A 24,925-nucleotide genomic window follows, 5' to 3' on the forward strand; every position below is an offset into this window, starting at 1 on the left:
TGACCAATGAGCGGCGGCGGCGGTGGTCCGGGGGCGGGCCCGGGGGCGGGAGAAGTCGGGTTGGGCCGCGGTGGCGGGGCCGTCTCAGGCCGCCGTCCCGCCCCTCCCGTCCGGCCGCCACCGCCGCCGCCGCGGCCTGGGGGTTGGTTGAGGCGGACGGTGGGGTCCGGACTGGACTGTGGCGCCGCCGCTGCGCGAAAGGGAGCGGACAGGTGAGCACCGGCGGCAGCCTCACGCGCGCGGCCCGCGGGCCGCGGGGACAGTCGCACTGTCGTCCCCGGGCGCCGCGAGGCCACCCTCCGGCCGGCCCGCGCCGAGTCCAGCCCTCGCCCCCGCCGGCCGCTCCGGGCCGCGGTGGGCGAGTGTGCGCGTGGGGCCGTTCACAGAGGGCCTGCGAGCCCGAGGCCACCCGGCCTCTGTCCTGTCTGGCTTGCCGGGGCGGGGGCGCCGACACCCCATTCCGCGCCAGCCGGGTCCCGGTGGTGGCAGGTGCAGGGGACGTCCCCCGCGCCGCCCGGTGTCCCCGGCCCCTCGGCGCCGCCCTCGGGTGGGGCCCGGGCCCCTCTCGCGCGCAGGTCTCTGGGCTCCGCGTGCGCCCGGGTTGCGCTCTCATTTCCTTCCTCCCTTCGGTCTCCCGGCCGCCTGGGGGAAGGTGATGTGGTTTTTATGCTTCTCGGTCTCCCAAGCCCCAGCGCCCACCGGGGCGCCCGCGGACCAGTCCCCGCTCTCTCCCTTCACTGCCCAGTTAAAAAGACAGTCGTAGAAAATAGGTCATCTTTCTTCCCACGCGCCCCTGGCCGTGGTCCACACGCGCAGTGCCATACTAGGGAGAAGAATTCAGTGCTTTAGAGTTTGTTATTCCGGTTTTAAACTCTTCCTCCTCGTGGCTCCAGCCTAGCGAAGCAACTCCGCCAATTCCTCCGTTTCCACTGGGGAGAAGGAGGCGATTAGTGACGTGCGCCACTTGCTGCGGGGGCCTCACCTCCGCCTGGTTGTGTAGGGAGGAAGACATTTAAGTGTTTCAGAAAAATGCACGCGTTCAGAATCACTTAGGACATACTCTTTTGCTCTTTTAAATAAAAGGGGCGATGTTTCAAAAGCAAAAATGCTTTTAGAATGTGTTGATAGATTAATTTTGCCTTTTCAGAAAGGACTATGATGACATTTTAAAGCTGAATTGATCAGTAACAGTCTTGGACAGCTGTTTAAGTGAATATACTCCAAGAATATAGTAAAACACAATCAGCTTTTCTCTCTACCTTTGAAATTTGCAAAGATTAGCTCGAACCACGATATACATACAGTGCTTATACGGGTTACTTTGCTTGAAGTCACACCTTATCAAATTAATCTCAGCGTCTGCTGTGATTAATATTTTGGTAAAATTCCAACAACTTGGGAATGAGTTTTTCTCTGACTTAAGAAAGTAGTTTGCAAAGTGCTGTGCTTAACAATAGAACAACCTCTTTATTGGGATCCCAAACAACCTTGGGTTTTGAGCCTTCCACTCCCACTTTCCTGTCTTGCCCTCCTTTCTCTCTGTGTATTTAAGATTGTAAATTAATATCTGAAGTGGATCTCTGGTCCGAACAGAGTGAAATGGTTGTCACTTTTCTTCGTTCTTCCAGTGTGCTATCTGTGCTTTTTTTTTTTTTTTTCTTGGAGTAGAAGTGATGTTGGACTTGAAGATTAAAACATTTATGCCTGTATGTGCTGCAGGAATGAGAGTTTCTGTTCATTCTCTGTCTATAAGATATAGTGCAGTGAAATTGTTACTAAGAAAGTAGTGTTGAGCTTCTCTTCCAGGTCATGGATATTTAGGCCACATTGAGTGAAGAATAAAACTTTCTTTAGATAATGAAAGAAATGTGAAGGCTGAATTCAAATATTTTCTGTTCTTCAGTTTAGTTACTAGGAAAGTTTTTGAGAACTCTGATCTAGCCATTCAACCTCCTAAAAACTTGATGCTTTCATGCCCAGAATGGCAAAGATGACAATGCTAGGGAAAGTATCAATATCAGCACAACAAGGGTTTGCTTATAGTAAAAATTTAGTGGATGATCTTGGCAACCAGTGAAACCCAGGTACAGACCCTGTGAATTCACAGGGAGTTGGTTGCAGGACACTCCCTCTGCCCCCATAGCCAAACTCAGGGATGCTCAAGCCTCTTCCATTAGATAAAAGTATGTAGTATTTGCATATAATCTGTCTACATCATCCCATAAACTTTTTAGTCATTTGTAAATTACTTATAATACCTAATATAATGTCAATACTATGTGAATGGTTGTTGTAAATAGTTGTTATACTGTGTTATTTAGGGAATGATAAGGGAAATAGTCTGTACATGTTCAGTATGGATTTTTTTTCCCCAAATATTTTGATCCATGGTTGGTTGAATCTGGATATAGAACCCAAGAATGAGGGTTGGGAATGTGTGATTGTACATAGTTTATGTCCTATGGAATTTTAGTAGAAATATGAGTAAATATGCTGTCTCCAAGTCAGGGTTCCTCTGAATGCTTTCTGACTAGATGTCAATTTAGTTTAAGACTTTAAAAGCCTCTTAAATGTTTGAATTACATAGTCTCCTTTTTACTTTCACTAACTGAAGTAGCTGTTAGAAATGTAACTAATAACACTGTATCTTTGTTGTGTATGGTTTGATGAATGTCTTCCACTGGGAGGTTTTTTATCTTTGGAAACCTCACCTACTCCTGGCTACAGTGCATGGTGCTTCTGTTGGGGGTGGGGAGGAAGTTTCTAGTAAGTGTGTTTCCTCTCCCTGGACCAAAGTCCTGGGAATAGAACCATGATCATGTTGCCCCAGAGAGGAAAAGGAGTCATTTATTAATGTGACATTCAATATTTTTAATAGAACGGTTGAATATATCTTCTTTCTAATGTTACTTTGGAAGTTGCTAATGGCCAGTTATTTGCTTTCTCAATTGGCTTATATTTTCACCTTTATAGTTATGTTGATTTATTAGTGAAAAATATTTTGATTTTCTGTGCATCCTTTTTCTCTTCTTACAGTCAGAAACATTTTTATCTTAAATATCATTCTGGTTCATAGTTAACGAGTTAGGATTTAAGGATTCCTTACTTAAAAGTTTGTATGATTTTCACTTTTGTTGCAGTTATAGGTACACCTTACTTGGCAAAATGGATTGCTATGCATTGGATTTCCTCTTACTAATTCATTTTCCTATTCACAAAATTGAAGATATTCATTATTTTGATATGAAAACAATAGTTTTTACTTTCAAGTTAAAAATATATTTCTGACAGTATTCTTATATTTTTCTATTACAAGGGGTTTGACAATTTGTAAACAAACTTGTAGAGAAGTTTACTAGTTTACTAGTCTTATGAAAAAAACTTAATTCACAGAAGCTTATTAACCTATTAATAAGTCCAGTTTTTTGTTGTTAAATTCACCTAGCTGGCAATTAGCTACATAGACCCCATTTCCATTTAGGAGTCTCCTCTAGGTTTTTGTAGTAAACAGATCACAAATCAGAGGTACCAACATAGTTATTAACAATTTGAACCTGAAATAAACTTGAACAAAAAAATACTTCATATGATAATGAATCAAATTCTAATACCAAAGTTAAGACTTTGAAATTCTTCCCCACCCCCCTTCTTATTTCAAGTATTTTCCAAGACATGAACTATCTAGATTAAGGTAAGTCCAAACCCTCCTGGCTGACAACGGAAGACAGGGCACACTCTCAAGTTAAGCTTTTGTAAAGGCTCTGAGTGGCACTGATTACCAAGCCACAGTGAAATTTTAATCTTTTACAAGCCTAGCCTCAGGAATGGGGTGGGGAGAGGGGAGAGCAGAGCAGCAGCAGGAAAAAATATTTTCACTCTTTAAGAAGGACTGAAAAAAAAAAAAAAGAAGGACTGAAAATTGTGTAGACAATATAGATAATCATGTGATAAACAAGAACTCTTTAAAAAATTTTTTGGGTTGGTAGTAACAATTGTATATACATAGAATTCTTAGTAAATATGCAGTATTTTAGGTTTGTTACTATCTGATCCTGACTTTCACTGCCCTTTTTTTAAATAAAATACTTCACTAGAATATAACAAGATCTGTGGATTTTATTTTATTAATTTTATTTTTTATATTTATTTATTTTTTTAGGTGTAGATGGATACAACACAATGCCTTTATTTTTATGTTGTGCTGAGGATCAAACCCTGGTCCCGCCCATGCTAGGCGAGTGCTCTACTGCTGAGCTACAATCCCAGCCCAAGATCAGTGAATTTTAAAGTTTCAGTTTTGTAAAATAGACATGACTCTTCAATATTATAGTTGTCTATTAAGCATATTCAAGAGAAAGTAAGAATTATCATTAAAGTTGCTTTTGCCATAAAGTATTTACCTGTAATTTAATTAAATTTACTAGTAAATTTTTCATTTGTTGATTGTAATAATTTAGCATTGTCATGGTTACCTAATTGGTTTGTGCAGGTTTTTGATGAACAGCAAGTGTGGCATTGCAGAACTCAATGCAGGATGCGCCTGATTGGGTGGAAGCTCCTTTGCAAGTTTCACTCTTGTCTCAAATTAAACCTCAGGCCACTCCTGACAAGGCAAAGAATAGTTTTATACTTTTCAAAGACCAAAGAGGGAAAACCTTTACCCCTATATGTTTTATTATTGCAGGAAAATATGGTTATTTTGACATTAGGGATAAGCAGTGAACTTTTGGGCTTTCATAAATGTTGGTTTTGAGCTGAATCCTTGATGTTCTATTATTGAGTATCAGTAAAGTTTGTCATCAAGTGTGCTTGTCAGACTGCTACCAACTTGAGTGTCATCTTGCATACATCAGCTACTTTCTTTAAGGATCAGCTTTCTCATCTATAGAGGGGCATGATAAAAATTTTTGTAAAATGCTCACCTCAGTTTCAATACATAGTAAATGACCAAATGAGGCAATTATGTAGAGGTTGATCATGTTGGGGAATTGCTACTGTAAATGACAGGGATGACACCATTTTTGGCAGCCTGGAATGTTATCCTGAAAGAAACAGCGTGATAGTTACCATGAATAATCACCTTAACTTCAAAATTTCAGTTGTTTAATATAGCACATCTGTTTTGCTAAAGTTAGTTTATGTGATGAATAGCTTTAGTTGGTTTATCTTGTCCTGAAGGCTATGGGGCCATGTCCCTGTATTTCAGAATGGATACTCAAGAAACATGCACCAAATAAGTGAATGTATTCTCGGAGAAAAGCTGGAGCTGTTTAAGGAATATTATTGAGTTCTGTGAAGGCAGGAGTCCCACTGAACTGGACTCTTCTCTGAGCACATCTGAAGGGTTTTGTTGACCTTTTAAGAACTGGCCATCCAAGTGCAATATACCTAAGTGGTTTTGTTCACTCTTGAGAAGTATTTCTTGAGGGGCATGTTAAACTTGGAGAAGAGAAGACTTTGGGGAGGACATGAAAGCTGTCTTCAAAGAATTTGGACAGGTCCAAGAAGATGACCAGGCCTCACTTGTAAGCAGTGTATCCTGGAGGAGGCTGCCGTGGAATTGAACAGGCTGCAGGAAGGGCAGCAGCACTGCTTCTCACTGAGCATAGGTGGCCAGGATTGGCCTAGCAGTCAGCCTCAGCTTGTGCACTTGTCAGCCAGAGAGGACATGTGCCATGTCCTGCTTGTCTAACGGGTTTCCAGACTTAAATCAGGCAGTTGGTAACAACCGTAATTGCTGCTTAATGTTAGATGCCATATGTAAAGCATGAGGGGGCTTGAGGGTTAACATAGATAACCCTGAAGGTCTCTTCCAATCTCGATGCTCCACAGTTCTGGAATCTAGGATCCTTAGGGTAGGAGTAGGAGTTCTTTGAAGGTAATTTCTTAGCAGAAATTACAGTGTCTTCTTTATGGTAGAAAGATTTAATAGAAATGTTTATTTCTACCAACTGATTCCTTTTCAAAGTTTTTTTTTTTTTTTTCCCCAATTTCTCTTAAGTAGGGACCTCAGTTTTGGGGGGGAGAAAGGATGCCTTATTTCTTGATTTGAAGGGATGGCACAAACTAAAGAACATTAGTAGATGTTTCGGTACAACAGAGAGACAAGGTAAAGGTGAACCCCAACATGCACGCACTGCCTTGTGACTGGGGAGGCCACTTATGGCTGTGGGGAAGTCAGCCTAAGGCTCGGCTCTGGTCACTGTCTTGCAGGCTGTGCTTTTCCAAAAGATTCCTACCATATTAGACGTGGGGACCCCCATCTTGGATGAGTTAGTTAACAGTCACCCAATTCTTGATGGATTTTGTCTGCTCGTTCAGGTAACAAATCCTAGTGGTCACACAAATGGGGGTCATTTTTGCTCATGGCAAAATTTTATAGTTCGTAGAGGCTGCTTTGGCTTTTCACCAAGTGTAACACAGACTCCAGTTGTCAGGGTCTGTTTCTTGCTATCTTAAAGGAAGACCAGACCACCTTGTTGGTTCTGCAGCTTCATCAGGTTCTCTGCATGCTCCCTCTCCTCCTGAGATTGGTAAGGAGGATAGAGCTCCCTGTTGATCTGGTGGTTAATGGCCTGTAAGTCCTGCACACCTGCTTGCAATGAGGACATGGTTGTCACAGCAGGTGGCTGTGCTGTGCTGCAGTGGCTTGGGGAGGGACTGATCTGGAGGTGGTGGACCCTGGGCACTGTGAGTCAGTGGGGGAGGGCTGCTGGCTTATGGGCTGTCTGGAGTGGGGTACTTGTCCATCCAAGCACTGTTGAAGCAGGAACCTGAAGAGCCTCGTGTTAATTTAAGTGTGTTTATAACTCAATTCAACAGATTAAAACAAAACTATTATGTATCAGAAGTGGTTTTAACATCTTTAATATTATTGTGTAAATTAATGGAGAGTGACAACTTTTTAAAAGTCTCAACTTGAAATGCATATATGACAACCCAAAATGTTCTGTACAAAAATTGAAATTTTACATGCATCTTGTATATCTGTGTTCATCCTGGTACTTAAGTAGCTACTGCTTTGGTTTCTTGATACTTTTGAATCATGGCACATTAGTGTCTCCTTTAGTTAGAGTGTGGAATGATGGGTGCCTGTGAGCCTCTTAAACTGGTATAAGTTAGTATGGTATATTTTGCTACTGAGCCTGGCTATTGGGTAAAGCCAGAACAAATTTCTGATACTAACCACCTTCAGTTAACTGGTACATGTGAAGCAAGGATGTTATGTACATGCCTTATCAGTGTCTGCAGGAGAGAAAACATTGTCCAAATGCCTTTCAGTTTCCTCATCTGTCATCCTGCAATTTGTGTATTTAATTCGGAATGTAATAACATGACCTGCAAAGTATTTTAGTGAAATGGAAAGAAATGTATTTCCTGTTCTTCCACACACAGATTGAGCACACTCTTACCTGCTCAAGTGCACTTCTCAGCTGGGGGCCTGAGGGAGGAGGAAGCCATTCCCTCCTCAGTCCAGCTGAAAAGTTGGGTTAGTGCAAGCTGCCCCCCAAAACAGATGCTGTGCTTGAGCTAGAGTTTCCTGGATAAATTGCCAAATAAGTGCAATCAGAAATATTTGTTCTTGTTATACTTATTTAAAAGCATTTTTTTTTTCAGGAAGAACTCAAGCAAAATATAAATATGTATCCTTTTCATTTAGAAGTTAAAAAAACTGTACTGAATTGTATCCTTTCAGTATGTGTGAAGTATACTTTGTAAAAATGAGCTCAATGTTTAGCACACCTTCACCCTGTGACCTCTCCTCATTAGCTATGTTTCCCAAATGTGCTTTATCTTACTTTTCTGGACCGATTTATTTTACTCTTTATATGAAATAGAATCATTGGTTACAAGTGGTTGGTTACGGATGGCCCTGTGTATCAGCAGTGTAAGTGATGATTGAGTGTGCCACTTACTTTCCTCTGTTCTGTTAGATGGGGAAATTGCTGATGGACTTAATAATTTATAGTGTTTTAAAGGGCCAGAATTTTAAGATCCTATAGGTTTTAAAAATATCTTAATGGTGAAGAAGTAGGGATGAATCAAACCTTAGCTTCGCTGTTCCTCTTTATTTTGGGGGTGACCCTTCTTGTGATTCTGATTTTTTTTTTTTCAGTGCAGTTCTCTGTCAGTCCTATAGTACTTCTCTTCACATTTTCTTTGGTCTTGAGTATTATTTAAATAATTTCCCCCCCTATACTTAGAGTTTCCCAAAGATAATTCAATAAGTATTTGTAAATTATGCCTGATTTCAATATAAACTTTGGAAAAAAATATCTTTCATTTAGCCCTGTACCTCTGGCTAATATTTGTAATTTAATGGGGAGGGGGAAGAATATGTGTTAGTGTATGTTTACATTTTTCCAATAGTATTGACTATAAATATTGGTTTTTATAGAAACTTGCTAAATGTCTAATAGGCTTGTGCGCTCTTTCTCTCTCTCTCTCTCTCTCTCTCTCTCTCTCTCTCTCTCTCTATAGAGAATTAAGGATGTCTATTTGATTTTAAGGATGTCTATTTTACATCATATCTCTTTGACTATTTCATTTGTTGAAACTTGGATTTCAGCTGAAATCACAATGAAAATTATTCATTCTGTGTAGCACATTTTTGAATCATAAGCAAAAAGGGTCAGTAGTTATTTCAAATCCATAAGATTGGCAAAATCATGTAGCACAGAGCTTTTTTGTTAGCTAAAAAAGGTAAAGTGGGATTTAATTTAGAAAACCACCCATACGGGATACTAACACCTTCTCAAACTGACTCAAAATTTAGTCATCCTTCTTAAACTGTGCTTCATTCCTTGCCCTTCTGTGTTTAGTTCTTACATATTTTAGAAATTACCTTTGCTGCTTTATTTTGGGTGTGACCAGCCCAAAGGTCTGGCCTCCATCATTCATTGTCTTTTGTAGTAGCTGGCGTTGTCCTAGGCACTGAGACACAGAGAACTTGTTTAATTAGCGCACCTATATTTATAGTTCAATTGTATGCTAATCTAGGATTTCATGTTTGAAGTGGTAGGTGTGCTGTTTGGCGGCTCTGGTCTCTTGGCTGTTACAGCCCTCTCTAAGCTTTAAGATGAGCTTGGCCATAGCTCTTTCTTTTCTGTCAGAAATGGACTGGTTACTGGCTGCTGGGCATAGTGGCACATGCCTCTAATTCCAGTGACTTGAGGGCTGAGGCAGGAGGATTGCAGGTTCAAGACCAACCTCAGTAATTTGATAGGACCCTGAGCAACTTGGTGAGACACTGGCTCAAAATAAAAAATAAAAAAGGGGGCTGGGGATGTAGGTCAGTGGTTTAAAAAAAGCACCCTGGGTTCAATACCCAGTACCAAAAAAAAAAAAAAAAAAAAAAAAAAGGAAAGAAAAAAGAAAGAAACTGACTAGTTCTTATTGTCTGTCTGTTTTATTGCCTTCAAACAAAGAATTTTGCTGGCTTCGAAGAAACCAAAAACACTTTCTAAATTTGTGTTTGTTTTTTCAGTTCATTGTTGAATTTAATATCCTAAGCTCTGGTTTTCCAAAAGAAACCCATTTTTAAGTGTGATATTGTATAAGCTGTACCTTAACCTTAATCCCCATGGCATGGCCCACCTATCTATTCATCTCTATATATACACATTTTCATTTTTACTTGTAAGAGTTATGCTGGTTCTTTAGTGGAACTGTTAAATATTTAGTCCAGTGTTTCATTTCATGGTGGGCATAATTAGTAACACTAATATATCCAAATATGATGTGCAAAGATTTCTTCTTTCAGCAGACATTTGACCATCTACTGTATCCATGTTGCTGCACTTGATCCTACAGATAATATAGAGCTGGACACTTTAGTTTCTTCCTGCCACAAGACAACAGGTTAAATGAGCATAAAAGTAATTTATACTGCAGTGGGTGAGGACAAAGGCTCTTAGCTATGCTTGGAGGTGTGGGGTGGGAGACCCTGTGGTGAGGCCAAGGATTAAGGGTATCCAGGCCAGAGTAACAGGGTAAGAAGTGTGTAGAACTGGGAATGATAACCAGACCAGGGGCCAAGAGAGGACAAAGTGTGGGGAGCTGGCAAAGTGCAACAGAGAGCCTGATGTTTTGGGGGGTGAAAACAGGTTAATTTGAGGCTCCTGCCTTCCAGGTGCTTTGAGTTAGGAATGTCCCACAAATAACTAGAATACAGTGCCAGACCAACCCAGAAGCTGATAAATCTTATAGACATTGGTGGCCCTAAGCTTAGAGGAGCACCTGAATTAGTAGTCCCTTCCTCCAGAGACTAAGTTCTTAAAGGTAAAGGCTAGACCATGTGTTTGTGGCTGTCTGGATTCAATGTGCTGAGAACTCTGGGAGCTCTCTGGACTGCAGAACCTTGGAACCCTGTCTCTGGGTAGAACAGATTAAGAGATAGCAGGACCTAGGATCTTGTGCCCTAGGGAGTAGCATTCTCTGGGGACAGGGATAGGTAACTCTCCTCCCCCTTAATTAAGATGAAGATTCTTCCTGCCTAAACTAGGGTCAGAGCTTTCTCTCCCTTAGGGGCTATATCCCTGTGGGAGGGAAAGAGTCCAAAAAGCCTAATAGACTGAACTCCAGGATAAGCCCAGCCTTTAGCATCTGTTAATGACCTCAAATTTGATTAACCCTTTCTTCCTGGATTAAGGAACTTTCATGGGAGTAGGGACTGCAAGGAAGAGCCTATAATTTCCTCTAGAGCCATTGGGGACATTTTGATGGGGACTTAAGTTTGTGGAAAATTTTGCCAGGAGAAGACAAGGGCATAGACAAGGGGTGACTCCATGCCAGAAAAAGGGATGAACACTGGCAAACTTCTGGAGCCATGTTGTGTAAAGGATGGGCAGAGGAAAGCCAGACAGAAAAGGGGGTTGAGGCAAGTCACCCTTCCAAGGCCTTGCTAGGGAGGTCAGGTGTTATCCTCTGAGCTGGGGAAAAACTTTAAATTGAGAACAAGAAACCTACGTAGTATGTAATTCCATTTGTATGACGTTCAAGAACAGGAGGACGGATCAATGGTAACATAAGCCAAACCAGTGGCTACTTCTCGGTGTGGGTCTAGAGTAGGAGGGGCTGGAAGAAGGGCTGGCCTGCTCTGGGCACTCCCTGCCTTTCTGCTGGTGGTAGCTGTGCAGGCCAGTGGAGGAGCCGTGGATCTGTACTTTGCTGCCGTGTTTTATACTTCAGGTTTTTTTAGGGCTAACCGTGGGCAGTGTGGTGCAGGAGATCAGAGGCAGAGGAGTGAGTGGGGATTTAAAGAGCTGGCCAGCAGGGTCTTGCCTGGGCAGGTGACTGTAAACAGCCCGCAGGACTTCTGAAGGTGGCAGCCAGCATACCTCGTCTTCAGGGTCTAGTTTGCTAATGTGTTTTGAAGTTTTGCCTCTGTTGCATTTCCACATCTACTGGTATTTCTAGAAGCTAGCAGTTTTCTGACTGAAGAAAATAAAGAAATGTGAACAATTTGAGTTGTAAGTTCTCTACTGTAAGAAAATTGCTGTCAAAGGAATCTGTTGTTTTCAAATCATGGTGGTCATATGTTTAATGGTCCCTCACTTGGAGCAAGAATTCAACATTTTCTGTAAGTTCCAAGGAAGTAGAAACCTGGGTAGAAGCTTCAGAAATGAAGATTTTGACCTGACCTAAGAACGCCTGTGTGTGGAGTTCTGGGTTAGAGGTTGGGATAGGGAAGTAAGTAAAGCAGAGAAGCCCCCTCAGAGATTCTCTTGTCTGGAGTGGGTGTCTGGTGTTTGAGCCAGTCTTGACACAGTGGGTTCCAACCCACTGTAAGATCTACAAGAACTCCCAGAGGTGTAGAGGAGAGAAGGTCATGACCAGGAGGACCAGCAGGGCTCTCAGGGGATGCAGAATTTGTGGACATGTTACTAAAATGTTGCATGCGAGGGGGGTGGGGAAGGAGAGGACAGGTGCATCAAGGCATGTGCCAGAGCTTGTGTGAGGGACTGGGAGTCCTTGGTGTTCTTGGAACATAAGGTGCTGGCAGGTGGGTGGCAGCATGAGGGTAGATGCAAGCAGCAGGAGGGGGCTTGGCCAGGGCCATTCATAAGAGACTAGTGTCAGGGTCTAAGCAGGAGGATGAGCTCAAAAGGGTGTGGAAGGAGGTTAGAAGAAGGTGGCTGGAGCCACTCAGATGCACTGAGTGACCACTGCCAGGGACATAATCCAGTAGTGTTGGTCAGGACCTTTTAGCCCTTTGGAACTCTGGAATGCCATGCACTTCCTCCCTGCACGTGAACAGAGGCGGGTGGTAGTGCTGCTAAGTTCAAATTCTAGTACTGCCTCTCACCTGATGTGTGACCTTGGAAAGAGGAAAGATTGACCTTCCTGAGAATGTCAGGGTGATGATGTCAACTGCCCAGAGCATCTGGGAAAGTCACAAGAGGAGCTCTTTCTGTTCCTGTGCCTAGAGAACAGGCACCGAATACAGGGCAGCTGTGGCCACTGCTGTTACAAGCCACTGGCCTTGGGCGCATGCTGAGGGTTGGTGGAGAGGTGAGGGGCTGTGGGTCAGTGAAAAAGCCTGTTGTGTAGCCCTGGGTGTGTGCTGCGCAGGCTGGGGCAGAGCAGCGTGCCGCCACAGGCCCTTGCTGTTCAGGGAAGGGGGAGGATCTTGCAGCTCTTCATGGAAGTGCCCTTCTTAAGCAGTTCACAGGCTGTCACATGACAGAAGGGTGTCAGCAGGGCAGAAGGGAAAGGCCATTGAGCCAGCACCAGCAGCATTTCTTCCTGCCAGGCCAGCAGAGCCACTGTATGTAGCAGTGAGTAAAGTCCTTGTTACCTGACTCTGTGGTGGCTTGGGTTGTTTTCAGGTTGAGTTCAGTGGTCCTCTGTAGAGATGCCTTCCACGGCTACTGCAGGGTCTGAAGTTTAGAGGGTGGAGGTACTCTATCCAGGCTGTGCCCTTGCTCTTGGCTTTGAGTGAGTAATGACAGGGAAGGGGCATTTTCCTTTTTGGAAGACAGTCCTTTGGTGTGGGAACTGTGCTAAGCTGTTCCTCCTCCTGCCCTCCCCTCACTCATCTTTTTCTGCTTTTGTCCAATTCCTTTTAATTCTGCAACAGTTTTACGCATCTTTACTGGTGCCCTTTTATTGCAGGATGACTGACAAGATATTTTGCACTGTTTTTTAGAAGATTTATTAGATCCATGAGTCATGTGTTATTTTTTTACACATTATAAAAGGTACACGTCTTAGTAAACAATGCTCTTTCCTGTTATTTTAGTACATAGCCTTATTTCCATGGATTCAGTTACAATGGAATCAGTGATCTATTTAACTGGAGAATATGCATTCTAAACCTGTTGTCACAGTTTTCCACACTTTAATAGTCATTTCTTTTTTTCTTTTTTTTTCCCCTTTGGTGCTGGGAATTGAACTCAGGACCCTGGGCACACTAAGCATGTGTTTTACCACTGAGCTATACTCCCACCTACCTTGTTTTTTTTTTTTTTTTTTTTTTTTTTAAACAAATAAATGGTCCAAAGATTACTTGTTGGTGCTTCCTTGAGAGCACACGTGGTGTGCTGGCTGGGGCTGCGCCAAGGAGGTTGCTGGGATGGTTTGCTCTTCACTGCTCCACTGACTCTTGGCTGGACTGTCTCATCTTCCTGGGTCGCCACCCTAACTAATATTCTTCTCTCCTGAGAGTCACATTCAGACTCCCAGGCAGTAGCCCCAGTCCTCTCAGCTGGCCGGATTGCTTCTGGCTTCCCTGCAGAGGCCTCATGCTTTGCTCAATCCTGTCCCATCTTTGGATTGCCCAATTTGGATGCTTTTCACATCCAAACTCCTTATTTCCTTCAGGACAATGTTATAAAATGTCTTCAGACAAACATCATTGCATAGATGTGTTTACCCTGAGATAGTTCTGTGTCACACTATCTCATATTCTAGTCATTGCTCATGTGTCCAGTGATACAGGACTCATGAGTGGTTGACCTGCTAGACCTCATCTAAGCCCAGGGTCTATGTGGACTTCCTGGAATGCCATGGGCAAGGCACTCAGGATTCTCCATGGAATGGCATATTGGAATTAGACTAGCTGTATAAAAGGTTTTCAGCTGTGTAAATTCTGATCTGTCACTTTTGATACTTACTGCTCCTAGGAATAGATGCTTTTAAAGGAAAGTGGATAGAGAATATTTAGGTCTTTGTGTCCTTATGGTAGTGTGATGTCTCTGGTACACACATGTGCAGTGCACATTTGTCACTGTTGTTCCTGAAGTGTGAACATTTTAGTTTACATGATAATCTCTGCACAATTAAACAATTTTGGAGTACAGTTTGCTTCTACTCTAGTTCTTATAAGTGAAAAGGAATAAACTTTTCTTCCAGAGACTGCCATGAAGATTTTTTTTCCTATTTGAAAGCCTTCAGAGACTAATTTACACATTTCTTTTTCTAGAAGGAAACCTCAGGACCTGGCATGTGAGTGGTAAGATTTTAGCATCTCAAGATGAAGACGCTGCCATGCTATATTTTATTACTTGATTTTGTTCTTTGTTAATGTGACTTTTTTCTTTTTGTCTTCTCTGTTTTGTAGTCAGAAAATGGGTAAGAAGAGTCGAGTAAAAACTCAGAAATCAGGCACTGGGGCTACAGCCACTGTGTCTCCGAAGGAAATCTTGAACCTGACCAGTGAACTGTTGCAGAGTAAGTGCCCCTTGGCTATCCCTGGGGACACAATGGTCGTGCCTTTCTCTGCTCCTCATGTCCAGTGTGGGTGTCAGGCTCCTGAGGATGAGAGTGTCCCTCGGGTTCCACTCCCAGCTTGTTAGCCACGTGACCCAGGCAGTTACAGCCTTTCCCTTCTGTAAAGATATGGGGGGTACTGTACCAGTCGGGACATGTCACTGTTGAATGCAGAGCCTCTGCAGCCCAGACATCACACCTTGGACCTCCCTGGGGACCCATGGAAAAAAACAAGCTCCACTGCTTTTTAGCAGTGTAGCCTCGGACAGCCACGGAAGCCTTGAGGCTCAAGTGATCTTCAGTAAACACGGGTTGGTGTCTCTGAGAGTGTGACGCAGACCTCATGAGATCTTGCATGCAGGGTGTATGCCAGCCGACAGCCCAGGCCAGCCATCCTGCTTCTCAGGGAGTAGCCCTTCTAGAATGGCTCGTTTTATTTTCAGTGATTATACAATAATGCTCCTGATTTTCACATGCTGAAATCTGAGAGTTCATTGTTCAAAGAAATGAAATATCTTTAGTGTCTGTGCTTACTTTAGTAAGCTGCTATAATTTGGTGAGTTTTAAAAATTGTGAGTTCAAGTTGTGCTGCAGATGTCTCAGAACTGTGATCATTCCATTGATTTTTACCCCTTAGGTTCAGATCATATGACAGCTAAACTTCATATGAAAATTCAGCTTTTCCTCCCTGATGGAAAGCAGGCAGCAGCCAAATTGGGGTCAGGTCCTTCCCAAATGCTCTGTGATTCCTGTGGGCCGCCGCAGGGCTCAGCTGTCCTTACCACCCATCATCTGTCTCCCCCTGCTGCGCCTGCCCTGCTTTTGGATAGGCTCCTGTCATTTTCACCACCTTACTCCAGACCCCAGTCAGTGCTGACTAGCGAAGAATGAAGTCAGACTGGTCATCCTTAATAGTTAGCATCCAGCGTCTAACCAGCTCATGTTGATTATTTGCCAGATGTGCTCTTGTCCACACAGGGCAAATGGGCGGGTAGGGACACAGGAGGGTTCTCTCTAACCTGGTGCCATATTAAAGAAACAAAAAGCCAGCTTGTGGCCTTCCAAAAGGACCAGCCCTGATTGACGTTTTTTCGGTTCTGTAGTAGAGTCTGAGATGCTTGTTGAGCAAGGACTATGCCACCTCTTTTGTAACTACCCCAGAGTGCTTAATATAGTGCTATACACAGGCATGTGCAGTGTTTGTTTAGTAGTGTCCTTATGTCCAATTGACTGATTTCCTGAAAGAGCCATCATCATGGGGCTTAACTGAAGACATGTTGACTTTTAATATTACCTTCTGTTTACCATCTAGAGGGGTTCTGGGGAAATATTTTGCATTTTTGTTTAGTTTTTTTTTTTTAGATTTTACTGGTTTACAAGTATATTCTGAGGAAAGTTATTAGAATAGCAAGAACTGGTTGGATGGGAGCTAGGCCTTCATGGGGGCACCAGAGCACATTTTAGTGAGGGGCACTTTGGGGATTCAGAGAGTTTATAGGCTTTGAGAAGTGTTCCTGCTTTGTATTGCACACATTTATTATTGTGGCTGTAGTAACTCTGTCCTTTAACCACGAGACAATGACAAAATCCAAATCCTCTTTCTTTTCTTCTGCTGTCTAGTGGATTAAGTTGAAGGAGAGGAATGTTTTACACTGTGACTCTTGTGTTACAGAATGTAGCAGTCCTACACCTGGCCCAGGAAAGGAATGGGAAGAGTATGTACAAATCCGATCTCTGGTTGAGAAAATACGGAAAAAGCAGAAAGGTAAATTGCTAGAATGAGAATCATGTGTGTGTGTGTGTGTGTGTGTGTGTGTGTGTGTATTTTTTAAATGATGGATATTTTATTCATTTATTTATATGCGGTGCTGAGAATTGAACCCAGTGCCTCACACATATGAGGCAAGCACTCTACCTCTGAGCCACAACCCCAGCCCCGATAATCATATTTTAATAATGTCCTGTGGAAACTTGGCATGGGTCAGAAGGTTTTGAGAGTAATATAGGTCTCATGACATCTGTGCCCATCTGTAGAAAGGCTCCTTGAAACCCAGAAGGAGAGGGCCCTGGGAGATGGTTCCCATTTCTGAGAGCACAGGGTGAAAATGTGAAACTTTGGGGTCAGGAGGTAATGTTTTATATTGGGGGCTAAAATGACTCTACTTTTATATATAAAAATATTATATATTTTTATCACATGAAATATGTATTTAAATCTTGTTTTCATGCTGTTTCCTTTTGAATTTCAGGACTATGCATAATACTGTATATAACAACACACAGAGAATACGCTGATTGGCTAATGTCTTATGTGTTTACGATCAACTCCAACACATTTTGATTAACTGAAAGAGAGTTAGTCAAGTAGTGGTTGAGCTGCACCTTCACTTGTGTTGTGCTTTAGCAACCATCTTACTGACTCTCAGCCAGGCGGGTAGTGGGGCCAAGTGTCAGGTTGTCAGCTTATTCACTATACCTATTGTTTTTGTTCTATAAAGCATAAAAAGTGAAGATTGGTATGCAGAACCATGCAGAAAGTAGAAAGAGAAAATGTAAGCATGCAGTGGAAAAGACTTGGGCAAATCTTCTCAGATTCCATTTCTTACTGTCACGGAAAGGAGTCAGAAGAGGGTTGTTTATATGTGCTGTATTAAATGATGTTCTAATGATCTGCTGTACACATCTGTAAACATGTAGTCTTTAGCTGGAGTGGTCTGAAGTGATGAACAGGTTCCTTTATAATGTGTTTACTTACACTAAATAGTGGATGGTGCTAGTCCTCTCTCACCAAATAGGCACCCAAATAATGTTTGTATTTCTTGAGTTTCTCTTCTGAGAAAATATTGCTTCCTATGGCTGACACTAAAGACAGATCACTTATTAGTCTCAGTGAGGGAAGAGAAAATCCTGTCTAGACGATCCCCACCTCAAGTCATTAGTCTTAGTGGTATTTCTGTGCATCTGGCACAGCACACCAGTGTGCTGGGCAACCTCACCTACATGGGGTGAGATGCCACAGGCACCTGTTCTTCGCCCAGCTCCTAGTACTAATAAAGTGCCTGTTCTTCCCCCTACGTTTATCAGGACACAGTGGTTTTTCCTGTGCATAACTTTTCCTCTTTTGGAATATTTCAAGCATGCTGAAAAATCCAGAGTATAGCAGATGCGTTAAGAATCTACTGCCCAGATTGAGCACATGCTAAAAAAAAGTTGCTTTGAATAAGTTCTCCGTTTTTTTTCCTCCTTCTTTCCACCTGCTCGTTCACTTCCCTTCCATCCTTTGTAAATTTTTTTATATTTATTTTTAGTTGTAGTTGGACACAGTATCTTTATTTTACTTATTTATTTTTATGTGGTGCTGAGGATCGAACCCAGGGCCTTGCCCATGCTAGGCGAGCACTGTACTGCTGAGCCACAACCCCAGCCCCTTGTATTTTTTATAAGTAATAAAACATAGCTACAGCTAGAGCCCCTCAATTCCATCCCATTGTATATATTCCCTCCTCATGTGTAACCCCATGGAACTTCAGATACAGCCATACATGGTTGTAATTGGTATTTAAAATATTTATCTACATGGTGTCTACTTCCTTGATTTTTTAAAAAACACATTATGTTTTGAGTTTTGTTTACACTGATACCTGGAGTCTGCTTCATCTGGATTTTTCTGTAGTGCTCTAACTTAGATCTTCAGGCCTGTAGAGCATTCCCATCCTTCTCGAGGGCACACATGTGAGCTGCTGGTTTTTGTTTAAATAGCCAGTGTGAATATGAGTGAAGGCCTGCTAGGCTTGTGAGGGGAAAGCATTGTGCCAAGCCATCGGTAGTGGCAGCAAAGCTTTTCTCCCCTCCATCATGTTACCTAATTGTACCTCGTGTTCCTAGTACCAGGACTTGTCCCTCTACAACTGATGGGCTAGGGAGATTTTAATTTGCCTTTCCTGGAGCTTGTTAAGGTGTACTCTAGGACTGTCTGGGTATTATTCATTTTGGTTTCCAGATTGAAGTTAGGACCGGATCTGGTGTGAATTGTGCTCTACTTCTACTTTCTGAAAGCCATGTGAGTGATTTGTGTCTTAAAAGCATCTCTTGTTTTCTAAACATGGACAATATAGGTCTGTCTGTTACTTTTGATGGAAAAAGAGAAGATTACTTTCCCGATCTAATGAAATGGGCCTCTGAAAATGGGGCTTCTGTCGAAGGTTTTGAAATGGTCAACTTCAAAGAAGAGGGCTTTGGTTTGAGAGCAACAAGAGACATCAAGGTGAGTTTATAAACTATTGGTCTTAGAGGGTCCAAAAACATTTGAACCATGGTGTGTTGAGGGTACAGGATGTGGTGTAGATGCCTGGGGCTTGTCCTTGACCTTGTGGCCAGACAGGCAGCCTGCCCCCTCTTGTGGGCAGGCCTAGAAGAGCTTCAGCCCTGCCAGTACTTCCTCCTGCGGAGCCACAAGTTAGTTCACATGGCCAAGCCTCTGTTAGACCATAGAGCATGCCCCATGGCATTTGAGATTTAACTGAAGAAGAAAAGTGAAGAAAAAAAGAGCACACAGGAACTTGTGACAGATCAGAGGTGGGGCTGGTGGAATGGGCAGTGCCGAGGGTGCTGATCGGCGTTCTGGGTAACTGCGTGGATGAAAGTACCACTATTCAGACACCGTAGCGGAGGCAACAGGGAGAGGAGATGAGAATTCGGCTTCTGTAGAGGGGAAGTGCTTCTTCTCCATGCCGGGTCCTTCCTTGCATGTGAAGGGAGCAGCAGTAACTTGGCACTTCTGGCCTCCCCTGCCTGCCACTTAGGCCTTTCCTGAAGAGAAAGCCGACTCAGCCTGTTTGCCTGTTTGGGAGATGGAACAGGGCTCGGCCTTTTCCTCAGTGGGAGCTGCTTGCCCATTGTTCTGCTCTGCCCTTTCCACCCCACCAGCTTCATAGGGGCAGGCACACTGAGGGGCTATGGGAACAGTGCTGCTTGTGACTAGATGGGGGCAGTCTATTTCTGGGGCTCAGCAGGTGATACCTTTGGGTGACCATCTCTTGTATTCTTCTCTCTCTCTCTCTCTCTCTGTCTCTCACTTGGTTCCAAATTTGGTTAGAGGAAATGGGTGTTATGTGTTTGGGCCTCTCAGTCCTCCAGCAAGAGTTTTGGTCAAGCTGAAGTTAACCTTTCATTGAAATGCTCATACCCTCATTAGGTATTAGTGAGTATTAGGTACTCACTAAGTTTAATATCTCCTATGTGAATGGTATTTTCTTTGTTGTTAAACCAGATTTCCAAAAAAATTCCAGAGTTTCTTCCCTCATGGTGCTTATCATCTATAGTATGGGACAAGACACATAAAATAATTCAGATAGTAGACATTAGTTAAGGCCAGATGTCACACACTCTTCTTGTGTGTCAGGTGGGAAGCCTTATTACTGTAGTTGCTGCCCAGAATGTCTCAGCTGTGGTCTGTTGTACCTGTATCCTTTTGGGGTATGGGAAGCTAAATGGCAGACACTTATTCCTCACAGTTCTGAAGGCTGGAAAGTACACAATCAGATGCCAGCTTGGCCTGGGGACCTGTGTGCGTGTTTTAAGCAGTATAGATACAGAGAGAGAATATGCCAAAAAGAAGCCAAAAAAATTCCATTTTGCCAGAAAATAAGATAGTCCTTTGGGGAAAATATTAGTAAAGCAAAGTCTGTCTTCTGGTGGGCTTGTGCTTTTGCTCTGAACAGCTGGAGAGGAGGATGCCTTTACAGCGGGAGCAGTTCATAGTGGCAGACATGGTTTTTGTTGGAGACAGGAATTGTTTGGTTTTGTTTTTACAACTTAAAATATATATATGCAACAGAGAATAAAATAAACACTCTTTGTGCCCTACTTCAAATGTTATATTTGCTTCAAATTAAAGTTGAAAGTTCTTTTTTTGATCATTTGCCTTCTTGGTATAGATAGTCACACAGTATATTTAGTTTTCAGTTTTTCTACTTGAAATAGAATTTTAAACTGTGCCTCCACTCATTTAACTGTGATATAAATGCTTACATTGTAAAATATATCTGATATTGAGAAAAGAAGTGCTGATACACAACCTTAAGTTGTAGTTCATGTGTGATTCAATTTCTGATCACAAAGTTGGATTGAAGGTTGTAACATGTTTTGATGAGTCTACTATTTTTATTTTTATTTATTTTTTGTTCTTTTTTTTTTTTTTTTTAGGCAGAAGAGTTATTTTTATGGGTTCCCCGAAAATTACTAATGACTGTTGAATCTGCTAAAAATTCGGTATTGGGTGAGAATAATTTCTGTTTGTTTAAGGCAAAGTGCAAGTGACAAAAATATATGAAATTCTATTTTGACACGAAGAGCCATGTTTGGTTGTTTTCTCAACTGGAGAAATAGTCTTTTAAATTCGCATGAAATGTTTTCCATTCTACATCCAAAGAGTGATGTACATGACTTTAAATGCAATGAGATCTTTTAGTTTTGTCTATCATTTCCATGTATGTTTTGAATGATTCTTTTTAAAGAGTCTGTGGAACTTACACTGCTCACTTCTGGATTAACTCAGGGCCCTTGTATTCTCAAGACCGGATTCTTCAAGCCATGGGAAACATAGCGCTGGCCTTCCACCTCCTGTGTGAGCGAGCCAGCCCCAACTCTTTCTGGCAGCCCTACATTCAGACCCTCCCCAGTGAATATGACACTCCCCTCTACTTCGAAGAAGAGGAAGTTCGGTGTCTTCAGTCGACACAAGCTATCCATGATGTCTTCAGCCAGTATAAAAACACAGCTCGACAGTATGCCTATTTCTATAAAGTCATCCAGGTGAGCAGGGTGGCCTGGAAAAGGGGACTTGATACTTGCATGTATGTCCCACTGACATCTTGTTAAGGATACTTAAAACACTTTGCTTTTCAAATTAAAAAATATTCAAGTATATTTCACTGTTTCCATTTTTATAGAAATTTCACTGCAGTACAGTTTTGAATGTATCTGACTTCAACATTGTCTAGGGTTATGCAGCAGTTGTTCCTGAGTAGTTACTAAATCACTTAGCTTTTTTGAAAACAAAAGATTATGATGAAATCTTAAGACTTGTAAAGTATATCTGATACAAAATGGTGCTCTGTGTGTAAAGTTTCCAAGAAAACAAGAATCCATTTTGGGGTTTCTCCTCTATATGTTAGTAGTAAAATATTGATAATTTAGTAAATTACAACATGATTTGTTTGTTTTTTCAAAGTGTACTGTGTGTCACAGTATCATAGATTCTAAGTTCAGGTGTCATAAAGGGTCTGCAGGAGGCAGCAAACACTTGAGCTGTATCTGATTATGCCTTTCTGTGTCTTGCTGGTTTGTCCACCCTCATCTTGCATTTCCAGGTTCAGTGCACTAGGAAGGTTCAGGCCTGTGCCCTAGTGTCCCCCACAGAGCTTGGGGAGGGGGGTCCCTGCCATTTTCCCCTTCTTAGTGCCCAGGGATCAGCTCCTGGGCTTCTGTATCTGATCCAGGACACATGGGACTGGGAACTGTTTGCCCCTGTTCCCTTGGAGTTTGACAAGCTGCATCAGACTGATTTGGTTGTTTTTTAGATGGTCTGTCCCTGCTGTGTTTTAGTGCATGAAGTGGTACTCTCATTTCATTGCTCCAGTGGTATTGTTTTCCATTCCACTGTTTGAACTTTACAGCATGTTTACTGTACATTGTGTATCCTCCCACCAAATATTTCAAATATGTCTAAAGTTGATTTTTGTCCTCAAGTACAAATCACTTTGCTTTTCTAAACTTTAAACTTTAAGAAGTATTAAGAATGGTCATACAGTATGTAGATAGCTTTTATTTCAGGTTTGCTTTACTAATTAATTAAATCACTTTTTTGTGGCTCTGGAGATGGAACCCAGGGCCTCACACATGCTGGCAAGTTCTCTACCACTGAACTATAGCTCCAGCCCCAAGGGTGCTTAATTTAAAAACTATTGATGGGGTCAAACAAACCTTGGCCTCTTCATTTAGTATGCACTATAATCCTGCAGTCTAAAGTTTGGTATGGCTCTTTATGATCTGAAAGGGTTGTACTTTCATTCTTATTTCTCAATTTTGTAGTTTGAGAACTAAAAGAAAAACTGATGTTAGCAGATTTTAATCTTCGTCATTTCCTATTGTTGGATGACGACTTGCAAATTAACTCTCTTCACGACTATTTTTCTTAAATCTGGGCCTTTATTACTTGACAATTGCTGGGATCCTCACCTCCCAAGAGGCGTTGGCTCTGTAGTCAGGCTGAAATTCAGAAATGATGGTAAGTTGTCAGTGATGGTGATGTCATTATCTGACTGGTGCAATAGAATTATTTATATATAATAGTGGCATTTGTTATGCCATGTTTGTACGTGCACATGACATAATTTGCTTAATCTCATTCTCCTTTCCCTCCGCTTTCCCTCCTTTCCTTCTTTCCCCATTCACTTGCTCTACTCTACATATCTCTTTTGTTATTATTGTTCTTATTATTTTAATTAGTACATTATAATATGTACATTATAATATGATTCCTTGTGGTGTTTTCATATGTGGACACAGCATAATTTGATAAATTTCACTTCCCAGTACTTCCCCAGGCCCTCCTGTCTTCTTTCCCTCTAGAATCCCTTTCTTTTACTCTGTTGGTCTCCCTTCTGTTTTCTTAAGATGTGTTTCTAACCTCCCACCCCTTCTCTCTCTAGCTTCCACATATGAAAGAAAATGACTTTCTGAGTCTGATTTATGTCAGTTAGCATGTTATTCTGCAGTTCTAGCCTTTTCCAAGCAAATGACATAATTTCATTCTTTCTTAAGGTGGAGTAAAACTACATTGTGTATTTGTACCATATTTTCGTTACTTGTTTGTCTGTTGGTGGGTACCTGGACTGGTTCTATAACTGGCTATTATGAATTGCACTGCTATAAACATTGGTGTGCATGTATTACTATAGTATGCTGTGTATAGTTCTTCTGGATAAATACCAAGTGGGATAACTAGGTCATATGGTGATTCCATTCCTAGTCTTTTGAGAAATGTTCATACTGATTTCCAAAGTGATTGAACTAATTTGCATTCATACCAACAATATATACATATACCTTTTCCCCTTCATCTTCACCAGCAATTAGTCACTTGTATTTTTTTTGCCGGGAGTTGGGGGGTGGTGTTTACTGGGGATTGAACTCAGGGGTGCTAGGCCACTGAGCCACATCTGCAGCCCTATTTTGTATTTTATTTAGAGAAAGGATCTCACCAAGTTGCTTAGTGCCTCGATTTTGCTTTGACCTCGTTATCATCCTGCCTTAGCCTCCCAAGCTGCTTGGATTACAGGGGTGCGCCACTGTGCCTGGCAGTTACTTGTTTTTTTTTTTTTTTTTTTGGTAGTTGTAGATGGACAGCATGCCTTTATTTTATTTATTTTTGTATGCGGTGCTAAGGATCAAACCCAGTGCCTCACAGATGCTAGGCAAGTGATCTGCCACTGAGCCCCAACCCCAGCCCCAGCTATTGTACTTTTGATGATTGCCATTCTAACTAGGATCAGATGAAATCTCAGTGTGGTTTTGGTTTTTATTTCCCTGATTCTAAGGATGTTGAACATTTTAAAAAATACATTTGTTGGCCATTTGTATTTCTTTTGAGAAATGCCTTTTTAGATCATCTGCCCATTAATTGATTGGGTTGTATTTCTAGTGTTAAGTTTTTTTTTGAGTTTTTTATATAATCTGGATATTAATCCCCTGTTGGAAGAGTAACTGGTAAAGATTTTTCTCCCATTCTGTAGACTTGCTCTTCACACTCCTATTTCTTTTTGCTGGGCAGAAGCTTTTTAATTTGATGCCATCTCACTTATTAATTCTTGGTTCTATTTCTTGAGTTTTAAGAGTCTTATTAAGGAAGTCAGTGCCTGTGTCAATGTATTGAAATGTGGACCCTATGTTTTTTTTCTAGTAATTGCAGTATTTCTGGTCTAATTTCTAGGTCTTTTATCTACTCTGAGTTGATTTTTGTGCAAGGTAAGAGATAGGGATCTAGTTTCCTTCTACGATATATGAATATCCAGTTTTCATAGTACCATTTATTTAAAAGATTGATTTTTCTCCAGCATTTTTTTTGTCAACTTTGTCAATTTTTTTAATTAAAAAATTCAATTTGTCAAGGATTTGATAACCTTGTCCATGTGGATTTGTCTCTGCATTCTGT

The 24,925-nt window shown here is 41.9% G+C and overlaps 1 protein-coding gene across 2 annotated transcripts in view; it reads left to right on the forward strand.

The window, feature by feature from the left end:
* Nucleotides 1–48: 48 nt before the first annotated feature.
* Setd3 (SET domain containing 3, actin N3(tau)-histidine methyltransferase) overlaps nt 49–24,925 on the forward strand; it is a 72,666-nt gene continuing 47,789 nt past the window's right edge. Inside the window, exons 1-7 of one of the 2 annotated variants that reach the window (XM_026399424.2) lie at nt 49–212; nt 14,426–14,455; nt 14,564–14,673; nt 16,385–16,477; nt 18,828–18,976; nt 20,917–20,989; nt 21,269–21,525. In XM_026399424.2, coding sequence (XP_026255209.1) covers nt 14,571–14,673; nt 16,385–16,477; nt 18,828–18,976; nt 20,917–20,989; nt 21,269–21,525 — 675 coding nt within the window. In that variant the 5' untranslated portion in view covers nt 49–212; nt 14,426–14,455; nt 14,564–14,570. The remainder of the gene's footprint in view (nt 213–14,425; nt 14,456–14,563; nt 14,674–16,384; nt 16,478–18,827; nt 18,977–20,916; nt 20,990–21,268; nt 21,526–24,925) is intronic. The other variant, XM_026399423.2, reaches the window with a different exon arrangement.

This window comes from Urocitellus parryii, chromosome 6 (assembly GCF_045843805.1).
Source record: "Urocitellus parryii isolate mUroPar1 chromosome 6, mUroPar1.hap1, whole genome shotgun sequence".
Lineage (NCBI taxonomy): Eukaryota > Metazoa > Chordata > Mammalia > Rodentia > Sciuridae > Urocitellus > Urocitellus parryii.